We start from the raw sequence: 11,318 nt of genomic DNA, 5'->3' as shown, positions 1-11,318 counted from the left end.
TGGCCAAAGTATTGGAGCCTCAGCTTCAGGATCTGTCCTTCCAGTGAGCACTCAGGGCTGATTTCCTTAAGAATGGATAGGTTTGATCTTCTTGCAGTCCATGGGACTCTCAAGAGTCTCTATTTGGAATCTTTTGCAAGACATTTTGAGAATCTCTTGGGGCCATAAAATAGCACACAGGCATTCTAAATAAATAATAAATAAGTTCACCCCTCTCCAAAAAGTGCTGCATTCAAGAACACTTAAAATAAATCTCTTTCTCTCTTTCTATATGCATGTGTGAGTGTGCGCATGAAACTGACAGCTTGAAATCCAGCCTTGCTGATTTTCCCCCCACTACTCTGACATGCTGATTTTCCCCCACTACTTTTCCCTTGCTGATTTTTTCCCACTACTCTCACATGGGATGTGAGGAAATGTCCGTCATGAAGCAGACAATCAAGTGCACACTGCTCTCCCCCCCGGCTCTTGTTCTGTTATTTTATTAGCAGGGAGATGCCCCAGTAGTGGGAAGAGGGGGGACCTTGCTCCTGTCGCTTCGCAGAAACAATTGTCTGCATTGTTTGCACATAGCTGCTCTTCTTATGCTTCTTCCTTGTGGAACATGTTAATATGCACAACATGAAACATGACCTCTTCCAAAATGTATGCACTCCTGATCAAGTGATTGCATTGATGGCTCCCACCTCCACCATTCCCAAGATTATATAAAGAATGCTTTCTGGCAGCTTCATATTCCTGAATGACTCCACTGCATTGGAGAGCCAAGGTCAAGTGGAGCCATTCAGACACTGAACTGATTGTGAGAGTAGACCGTTATAGAACTGAAAGGCATATTCCCATGATTAATCTGTGTGACCTACACTGGCAAAGCTCTATGAATGCAAATTTAGATATATAAATCATCATAATTTGATTAAAGGGGAAGAAAACAGATGTGCAATGCTGTCTTAGAAATGGCACTATATTGTTTCTGGTTGAACCATGAATGCATGCCAAGTAAAGTCAGCAAAATATATTTTGATGAATGACAAAGAATGGAAAGCAAAATTTTATACCTCAGCAAGTAGTTTTTTGTCTCCCGCAGCACTAGCCTTTTCTCTAATGAATGGTAAATCAATAGAGAGTCAATACAACTGTACCTTGGTTTTCAAACAGCCTAGTTCTCAAATGTTTTGGCTCCCGAACGATTGAAACCCGGAAGTGACTGTTCTAGTTTTTGAATGTTATTTTGGAAGCCAAATGTCTGACAGTGCTTTTGCAGCTTCCGGTTGGCTACAGCAGCTTCCTGCAGCCAATCTGAAGCTACAATTTGGTGTTTGAACATTTTGAAAGTCGAAAGGACTTCTGGAACGGATTCTGTTTGACTTCCAAGGTACGACTGTACAGAGATCTTTGTAAAATGGCTATGGATCTTTGTAAAATGGCTATGGAGTCCAGCAGAAGTAAGCCTCGTTCAGACCTCTTTAAAAGGACCGCAGTGACCCCATGGGTTAGGGCAACGAGGGCCCATTTTATCGCCTACTGTGAAAGTCAGGGTTTCTACGGCCAAATGTTGCAAGGGGCAATTTGCTGGTGTTTGACGTCGATGTCGGGTTTTGGGCAAAACATTATTTCCAAGGGAAACAGCTGAGTAACATTGAACATAATACCTGGTCCCGCAGCTAGCTATTCCTAGCAGAATACATTCCTTTTCTTGTGCTTGTGTTATAGATATTTTTGTACCTGAAGAAAAAAACAGAAAAAGATGGACATTGTTCATTTTTTAAAAATAATGCAAGAGATGGGAGGCAGGAATCTTTACCGCTTACCTTAGGAATCTGTGATGAAAAGCAACTGTTTTACATATTTTTATTTCTCTCTCCTTTCTTTTTTCTTTTTCTTTCTTTGTCCTATATTCAGATTTCTCTGATGGCTTCAAGCACAGAAATTGGAGGTATGGGGGTTGCGCTGTCAGAGAAACCATGGAGGTTTCTGCAGTTGCAATCTGTCTTGAAGGGCTTAATTTGGACTGTGGTTTCCTCAAGCATCACCTGTCCCATTTGCACCCAAAGGATCCTGGGAACTGCAGTTTGTTAAGGGTGCTGAGAGTCGTTAGGTGGCGACGATTTCCCCTCACAGCGCTAGAGTTCCCAACAGGCAAAAATGGTCCTCTTTTAAGCAGGCCTTTCGCTGACTGACATGCAACGCACTTTTAAAATGTGTCAGGGGGTAATTATGGGTTTGTTCTTGTTTTTTATTTTGATGACTTATCTTGTGTTTTTATATTGTGGGTTTTTTTCAAAAAAAATTATTAAAGATTTCTTAGTTTACAAAAACACGTCTCTTTTTCCAAGTTGTGTTTTCTACAGATCCAGTTTCATTTGCTGTGAGACATTAGTGTGGCATATGATTTTATGTTGTGAACCGTCCTGAGGCCTGTAGGCGCAGGGCGGTAGACAAATGTAAATAATGTGGGATTTAGGCTTGGACTGTGCCTCTCTCTCCTGGAAGGAAACGCGCTTCGTTAGAAAAACAACCTTAAATGTCAGTTTCTAAACCTAGACTTGCGAAGATAGGGATAGAGCTTTCAAGGCCTTTTGAACTACGGCTCCCATCACGCCTGACCATTGGCCACGCTCACTGGGGCTGATGGGAGTTGGAGTCCAACAGCGCCAGGCCTGCAACGAAGTCGCAAAAACAGCTTCGCCTGAATGGCTAACGCTCCCGTCCGTCATCCTCTGCACCCACCCTCTCCCTTCAGGCGGCGCGCGCTGTTTTATTCGGCATAGCGGGGAGGCGGAAAGGCGCATGCGTTCTCGGGTAAGTGCCCCCCTCCCCTCCGCCCACCGTCCCTTGAGAGTTTTAACCTTCGGCGTATCTCGGGCAGGGCGGAGCCGGCGCATGCGCGGCGCGCGCCCCGGCTGTGGCAGGCGCTGAAATTCAAAATTGGACGGCGGTTTGCCGCCGCGGAGGCTCAAAAGGGAGAGGCTGTTTCGGGAGCCAGACGCGGCGAGGGAGTTCGGTGGCGGAGATGGACCCCTTCACTGAGGTGAGCGGCGCCCGCGGAGGGAGGCCCGGGGGCGGGAAGGTAGCGGGGCGCCTCGCCCCCTCTCTCTGGGCGCCTCCGCTTTGCCGAGGGGTCTTGGAGAAGAGGGCAGGAGGCGGGCAAGGCATTCCTCTCCCTCCCGCTTGGCTTTAATTGGGCCCAGGTGGGGGGGGGTCTTTTTTTTGGTGGGGGGTGCTTTGAAGTCGCTTCGGGTTGCCCTGCCATCCTCGGATGGAGGGCGGAATAGAAAGTTCGTCATCATCTTCACCATAAAGTGATTAATAAACCAAATGTTGGAAAGTGGATTTGATCTTGAAGGGAGGTATAGAAAGTATAATATAATAACATATAATATATACAGCGACTAACGTATTTAGTAAATAATAATGAATGTTGGAAAGTGGACTTCGTCCTGGCGGCCCTTCCTCGGGCTGCGATGCGTCCCTACTCGAGAGTAATAGCACTGGAGTCGTGGCAGCCCCTCTGAGTAAACCTAGCCAACTTGCGCTCAGTTGGGTTTCTCTCTCCGCCCCTTAGTTAGACTTCCCTTCCCGACCCCGGAAACCTTTATTGGTTTTAATGCCAAATCTGTGTGCCTTTTGCCCTTCTCTGCCTGGCCTGGGGCGCGGGGGGCTTTGGGGACACGATATATGTCCCCCTCGGTTAAAGACAAAAGTAATGCTTTTGAAACGAATCCCAGTTGCAAAGCTGAAAGTCGACCTCGCAGAAAGTGGCGCTTAGTCAGGGATCGCCCTTGCGGCTTAGGGGGTTTGAGGATCTGGGGACCTGGAGCTCTTGGTTGGTTTGTTTGAACCCCTGACCGTATTCCTTGCTCCGGGTCCTAATACAAAAGCCAGCAAAGGAAAAGGGCAAAGCAACATAATTCAAATGGCTAACTCCAAGCACGTTGATTTTCCACTTTCATTCTTTCCAAACTGCCTCTTTTCTCTTGCCGTGACTCAGAGGAGGGAAATGAGACTAATGGGTGTGGCATTTCCAAATAGCTGTTCTTTTGCGCCCGTCAGAATGACTGCAGGAATACAGAAGCAAACGATGTCACTCACTTTTTCCTGAATTATTCCAAGAGTTTACTTAAATGCTTCTAAAAGTAACTTAAACATTTGGAAAGTCGGTCAGATTCTGGAACTATATAATCAAGCACAGCTTATTTTTAATGCTTATTTTTTAAAAAATGGTAATCATCTACTAGGTGTCATGTAAAAATACATTTCTGTATTTTTATGGTGATATAAAAAAAAACTGTTGACCTTTAAACGTGTCACATTCAAATGTGGAATGAAATGATTTTAGTGTCTGCATGCAGAGCATGAAAATTACTCTTTACCACTTAGAAGTGCCCAAAGTATACTAAGTGCTGAATAAATAAAGGTAAGACTGTCTCTGTCCACAGGCTCTTAAACAGAAAGGAAGGTACTGATGCATTATGTTGTCTTTAATTTGAAACGGATCTTTACAGCAGTGTTTCCCAACCGGTGTTCCGCGGCACACGAGTGTGCCGTGAGACGTTGCCTCGTGTGCCGCGAGATGCCTGGAGGGAGGCGGGCGAGTCGGGCGGCGAGAGGCGGGGCGGCGGCGAGGAGAGGCCGCGCCTCCTGCTGCTGCCTGGCGCTCCTCCTCGCAGCCGGCAGCGCTGCCTGGGCGCCTCCGCGCGACTCTGCCTCGCTGGGTTTGGTCTCCCAGCAGAGACGGGTCACACGCGCACCTCCCTCCCTCCCTCAGTCTGCGCGGATGGAGAGCCAGAGAGAGGCATCGCTCCTGCGCGGCGGGAGAGGGAGCAGCCGGAGCGATGCCCCAAACGAAGGCATGGGACCGGAGGGGAAATCCTCTCCAAGGAGGATTGAGCGCAGCTGAGAGAAGCCTTTCAAGGAGCTGCCGTGTCCCCTGGAAACCCCCTTCCGAGCTCTGCCTGCCTGCCTGCCCAAAGCTTGGAGGTTCCCCAGCAAGGGGGAGGGAAAAAACTTTCACTTTTGTGCGTCCCTCCCGGCGTGACGCTGCGCGCTGACGTCACGGGGCGGGGCTTTAATGGTGGTGTGCCGCGAGATTTTTTTTCAGTAAACAGGTGTGCCGTTGCCCAAAAACGTTTGGGAAACACTGCTTTACAGTGCAATACTGTGTTTACTCTAAAATAAGTCCCATGGAGCTTTGTGGGATTTACTTCAAGAAAGTTGTGCATAGGATTGACAGATCTCTAAAATGTCAAAACCTCTGAAATAAAGTCTACAGAAAACCACTTTGTAAGAAAACCACTTAAGAAATTTGAAACTTGCACAAATTCCTTGTGTTCTTTACTACTTCAAAGCTGCAGTCCTTCTGAAAGTAAGGCCAACAGAACACAGCACAACTTAACTCTCGAGTAAATATGTGGAGCACTCTCAAGATGCCCTCAGCAGCTCGGTGCTAACAGAATTTAAATTATATTTAAGCGGTCTTTCAGTTTACACAATGAGGGGTGTGTCAGAATCGACGGTTATCTTCTTGCTTCTGATGCTGCATTCAAACATTCAGTTTTTCTCCTTAATTGGAAGTGAAGGACTTGATGAGACTAGTTCTGAAGAGATCCCATTTTCAAGTTCTGTTTATTAAACAACTTCAGTGTGCTATGTGCTGGAAATCTTCCAGCTGATCCACACCCTTCTTAGAGATGCAGTTGTACTTCTTTTTGAGTTCAGAGCAATCAAACCTGATTTGAATTGTTGATTTAAAATTGTTTGCAGTATTGGGTGCTGTGCTAATCTTTAAAGCATCTGGAACTTGAAAAGGAAATTTCACTAGTTTTACAACTTCATCTTATTTTTAATAACCATGCCAGTCTTCTGCCAAAAGTCCTCCTTCCAGTACAATGGAAAAGGCAGATTGCTTTGACAGGCAAGCTTTTATTAAAACTTATTGCCTCAAGGAAACCTTATGCTTTTCCCTGTGGAGTTCTCTGATGTGAAGGAAAACAACTCCCAAAACATGGAAAAAGTATCTTGATTTCTGCATGCGCCATGTCTTTATTTACACTTTTGTATTAATGTAGAGAAGTAAAGCAGAACACTTTACACATTTGTAAGCTCTACTTTCTTGTACACATTTTGGAATAATAACTAAATAGTGTTTTTAATTAGCAGGAAACTATTAAAGTCAAATTCAAGAACTGGCTTATAGAGATGGGAATACTGCATTAGAAGATAGAAAAGTGCATTTTTAATTTTTGAATTAATAGTTGGGTTTCATATTCTTCTTGCTTCCTTTGCGTTGGGCATCATCATAATCTACACTGAAGTCCAGTATTGCTTCTGTCTACTTGGACCTGAATTCTCATAGCTTGGTTTGCATATTGTATTTAACTCTTAATATTGCAGTGTCAGCAGTTTTCAAATGAAAGCTTTTGACCTTGATTTTTTTCAAGCTCTGCTCCGGATGCCCAGTAACTCATATGTTCCTCCTTGAAATATGGCGATACAGTGATACCTCGGGTTACATACGCTTCAGGTTATACACTCCACTAACCCAGAAATAGTGCTTTAGGTTAAGAACTTTGCTTCAGGATAAGTACAGAAATCATGCGGCAGCAGGAGGCCCCATTAGCTAAAGTGGTGCTTCAGGTTAAGAACGGACCTCCCAAACGAATTAAGTACCATATTTTTCGCCCTATAAGACGCACTTTTTCCCCTCCAAAAATGAAGGGGAAATCTGGGTGCGTCCTATGGGGCGAATGCAGGCTTTCGCTGAAGCCTGGAGAGCGAGAGGGGTCGGTGCGCACCGACCCCTCTCACTCTCCAGGCTTCAGGAAGCTATCCCAAGTCTTGCAAGCCCGGCGGGATGCCCCGCGGGCTCGCAAGGCTTGCGGGCAGCAGCCTGCACCCAAAAGCTGGGGACAGCGGGGAGGCGCAGAGCCGCCACCCCGCTATTCCCCGACCTGAACTGGAGGCTGGCGGGGGGAGAAGCAAGCCTGCTTCTCCCCCCTCCCCCGCCAGCCCCACAAGCTCGGGGGATAGGGGGATGGCGAAGCACCGCCATCCCGCTATTCCCCGACCTGATCTGGAGGCTGGCGGGGGGAGAAGCAAGCCTGCTTCTCCCCCCCCCCCGCCAGCCCCACAACCTCCAGATCAGGTCGGGGAATAGCGGGATGGCGACGCTCCGCCATCCCGCTATTCCCTGACCTGATCTGGAGGCTGGCGTGGGGAGAAGCAAGCCTGCTTCTCCCCCCGCCAGCCCCACAAGCTGGGGGATAGCGGGCCAAGCTGTCCCTGAAGGCAGAAGAGGGAGACGGAGCACTCCATCTCCCCCTTCTAGCTTGGGATGGTTGCGCAAAGCCTCTGCAGGGCAGTGCAGTGCGCTGCCCCACAGAGGCTTGGGAGGCTGTCCCTGAAGGCAGAAGAGGGAGATGAAGTGCTCCGTCTCCCTCTTCTAGCTTGGGGATGGCTGCGCAAACCTGGGGGGAAATCAAATTTTTTCCTTTGATTTCCCCCCTCAAAAAATAGGTGCGTCCTATGGGCCGGTGCGTCCTATAGGGCGAAAAATATGGTACTTCACCTGAGGTACCACCGTAATGGCCTTTTTCATATGGATTTGGTAAGGATTGTAAAGCAGTCTGCACACTGTGACTTTAATTCATGCTTGAATATATAGTATTCCACTTGTTTATAGGTCTCATTTAGAGTTTGTTAATAATGCACATTTGTGGATAGTTTCCATGGTGGCTATTCTCTACAGCTAGAGGCAGTAATGCTTCGGAATACCAGTTGCTGGGAACTACAGGAGGGGAGAGCGTTCTTTTATTTGAATCCTGCTTGCAAGTTTCACACAGGTTGTCTGGACAAGATGGGCCATTGGCCTGATCCAGCAGGCTCCTATGTTCTTGTATATCTCTACAGTTCTCCAGATTAGCTGAGAATCGGTATGGGTGCGTGCAAAGATATATCCTATATGCCGCTTCTTTTCTGCCCTGTGTCCCAATTAAGCAGCAGGATGAGTGTGTTCAGGGGTGGAGGTGCTGGTGATAGAAAAGAGTTGGAGAAAGTTGTGCCCTTGCACGTACAGTGGTGCCTCGCAAGATGAAATTAATTTGTTCCGCAATTTTTTTCTTCTTGCGAGTTTTTCGTCTTGCGAAGCACGGTTTCCCATAGGAATGCATTGAAAATCAATCAATGCGTTCCTATGGAGACCGTCCGCCTTCCCCTCTGTCCCCTCTTTTGAACCAAGGGGCGGAGGGGAGAAGATTGCTTCTCCCCGTTGCCGCCCCTTGGTTCAAAAGGGGTCCAGGGACAGAGGGGAAGGCGCGCACGCGCCTTCCCCTCTGTCCCCGGAGATTGCGGGGCTGGCAACGGGGAGAAGCGATCTTCTCCCCGCCGCCCCTTGCTTCAAAAGAGGTGCGGGGGCAAGCTTCGTTTTGCGAAGCAAGCCCATAGGGAAATTCGTCTTGTGAGGCAACTCGAAAACGAAAAAACCTTTTGTCTTGCGAGTTTTTCGTCTCGCGAGGCGTTCGTCTTGCAGGGCACCACTGTATCACCATGGACAAACTTTGAATGGAAGAGAAGCAAAAAGGGAGCATTTCTGCATCATATTCTGTCTTCAGTTCTACGCAGTGGCAAAGCTGCATGCTCTGGCACCGGGAACGGAGAGCAGACGAGGGCATTGCACCCAGTGCGGTGGGGGGCATGGCACATGTCTGGAGGGTGGCTGTGATGGTACCCCCCTCCCCGATGGTGCCAGGGGCGTGGCACTCCCCCCAGCCTCCTGTTCCTCCCCCAGTGGTTCTACGCTCAATATGTTGGCCTACTTCTACATGAAGTGATTACGTGGCTAGTCACTTAGACCCAATAATGCCACTGCTTCTAGGGTTCTAGCCTGCTGATTTTGGATATTCAGATCCCAGCAGTTTGGGCTCCACAAGCCACAGACACCTCCTGTGTTTTGTTATGATCATTAGTCAGCCTGGGGCACATATTAATGCACCCAGTATACCCCAAATAGGAAAATGGGGCTTTTTCAATAACTGCACCTAGCTTCTGGGACTTCTGAGGAAATAAAGAAATGAGCATTTTTGAGTGCTACTTTTATTTATGTAGGTTTCAAGTGATTCTGATTGATAATTGAATTTGTATTGACAACTGTCCTGAGGATAAGGTTGCTGAAGGTATAGAAAGTTGCATTTTTGTTCTAAAGATTTATACCACATCTTTCAATCAAATCATCTTCAAGACAGCTTACAAGCAACAGCTTACATTAATACAAACCTCCCCCTCCCCAAAAATGCATACTGCCCTTAGCTGATGGATAGGTCCAGATCATGCTTCCCTCCAGCTCTGCAGTCCCATGGAAACTGGCAATTGGAACTAAGTGTCTTTTCTTGCAGGAAAGCAGATGCTTCTTAATTGGCCAGGTTGGTTCTCTCCTTGCTGTGATGTTCTTCCTGGGACACTAGTCCCGTAGTTGGCGGCAGAGGCCAGAGTTTCCCTTTGCTTCAGCTCTGCAGTTCCGGGCCAGTTTTATGGAGTTGAAAATTCCTAATAAATGACGTTTGATGTATAATGACTAAAATAATTGGAAGTAATAGGCTGGTGGATCCAAATGGAATGTGACTGGCAGGCTTCCCAGCTTTAAATTGCTATTGTTTAGCTATTGCATTGCAACATATTTGCTATTTAATCTCACATCTGGATAGTCTTCAACATGCAAGTAGACCAGCATTGAACAGTTAGAGCCACTATTTTACATTCCTAGTAATTTGAGAAAAACCCTTGCCTACAAGCTTGTCTTGCTTTCCTGAACTGGAAAATCCCTTCATTTTGCAAATACTTCCCCCTGCTGGTTGTACTTGTTCTGTATTTAATTCTTTCTGACCCAATCTTCTACCAAATTTTGGATAACGTACAGGACACACTCATTAAAAACAATAATATTCTGAAATGATATACAGCATAAAATAATGAGCTGGGTTTAAGAGCATGGGATTTGCCTTCGTCCACTCAGGTTTTTTGTGTGGATAAGAGCCACCTGCAACGGTGTCACTCAAAACACAACTAAGACATTCGAGTTGGTTTATGCACTGAAACTACCTATCTCCTCCTTGGACCAAGAAAAAAAAAAGCTTTTGTTTGTAGGAAGCTGCAGAAATTAACATTGTTGACATCCCACTTTCATCAAGGAACTGATTGTATTAACAACCTGAAAGCAGTGCAGTCCCATTATCAACTTACCCATAATAATCTTTGTGTAATATTTAGAAACTTCTAGAGCGAACCCGTGCGAGGAGGGAAAATTTGCAGAAAAAGATGGCTGGGCGGCCCACAGCAGGAGTGCGGCCTACAACACAAACGAAAAGGAGCAGAGAACCTTTGTCAGAAGCTAGTAACCAACCGCTTCAGCCTAGCGAAGAAGGTATTTTTCACTTGCATGAGATTGTGATTATACTCAGGTGTACAGGGTTTTGTGTGGGCAAACTTGTAAAGTTACTTGCTCAGTTGTCTTGCTTCTCATTTAGTAGCTAAATGACATTGATATCTAGTAATAATAAACATTATGAAGTAACATCAAAGCTAATTTGGTTAATTATGGGGCTGCATTCTGGAACTAAAGTGTAACAAATACCATGTAGATTAATGCTGAACTATATCAGGCATTTTATAAACAAAACTGTCACATGTTTATTCATTTGTATCATAGTATTTATATACTACTTAATACAGTATTCAGAATTTCTAAGCAGACAGTTTGACTCATTAAATCATTTTTAAAGCAAGATAAAGGAGGAGGAGACAGTAATAACTGGAAATTGTCTGAGGGGAATAAAAGGAGGGTAAACTTTTGTTCTTGTCTGATAATTTTAAATTTCTTCTTAACTGACTGTTGTATTTACTGCCATTGTAGCTTTAGCCTAAAAGCCAACCCAGCTGATTCCCTTTCTCCCCCAAAACAGCTGCAGCAAAGGAGAGTACAAAGCCATCACCATCCAAAAGACGTTGTTCGGACAATGTGGATGTTCCACTTTCTAATTCAGAGAATAGGTATCCTATTAACTCTTCTTCAATGGACCATGCTGCTTCTGAAATGGCTCCTACCTCTCAGATTATTGCCCCGTCCATTGAGACTGAAGAGCAGGATGTGAAATCTGAGCAAACTCCTGTTGCTTCAGTTAAAACACGCATGCAAAAGTTGGCTGAACAACGACGCTACTGGGACAATGGTATGTCTGTATTGTGCATTATATGCATAGCTTAAAAAATCTCTGCAAAGACATAAGCAAGGGAAAGTTCAGTATGTCTTCATGCCATTGTGTTTAAAA

General features: G+C 46.0%; 1 protein-coding gene across 2 annotated transcripts in view; it reads left to right on the top strand.

The window, feature by feature from the left end:
* Positions 1 to 2,880: 2,880 nt before the first annotated feature.
* Positions 2,881 to 11,318, top strand: part of ANLN (anillin, actin binding protein) — a 36,400-nt gene continuing 27,962 nt past the window's right edge. For both annotated transcript variants that reach the window (XM_082192760.1, XM_082192759.1), the window contains exons 1-3: positions 2,881 to 3,031; positions 10,261 to 10,414; positions 10,953 to 11,219. In XM_082192760.1, coding sequence (XP_082048886.1) covers positions 3,014 to 3,031; positions 10,261 to 10,414; positions 10,953 to 11,219 — 439 coding nt within the window. In that variant the 5' untranslated portion in view covers positions 2,881 to 3,013. The remainder of the gene's footprint in view (positions 3,032 to 10,260; positions 10,415 to 10,952; positions 11,220 to 11,318) is intronic.

This window comes from Podarcis vaucheri (assembly GCF_965113315.1).
Source record: "Podarcis vaucheri genome assembly, chromosome: 12".
NCBI lineage: Eukaryota > Metazoa > Chordata > Lepidosauria > Squamata > Lacertidae > Podarcis > Podarcis vaucheri.
This window is presented reverse-complemented; position numbering and strand designations above follow the sequence as displayed.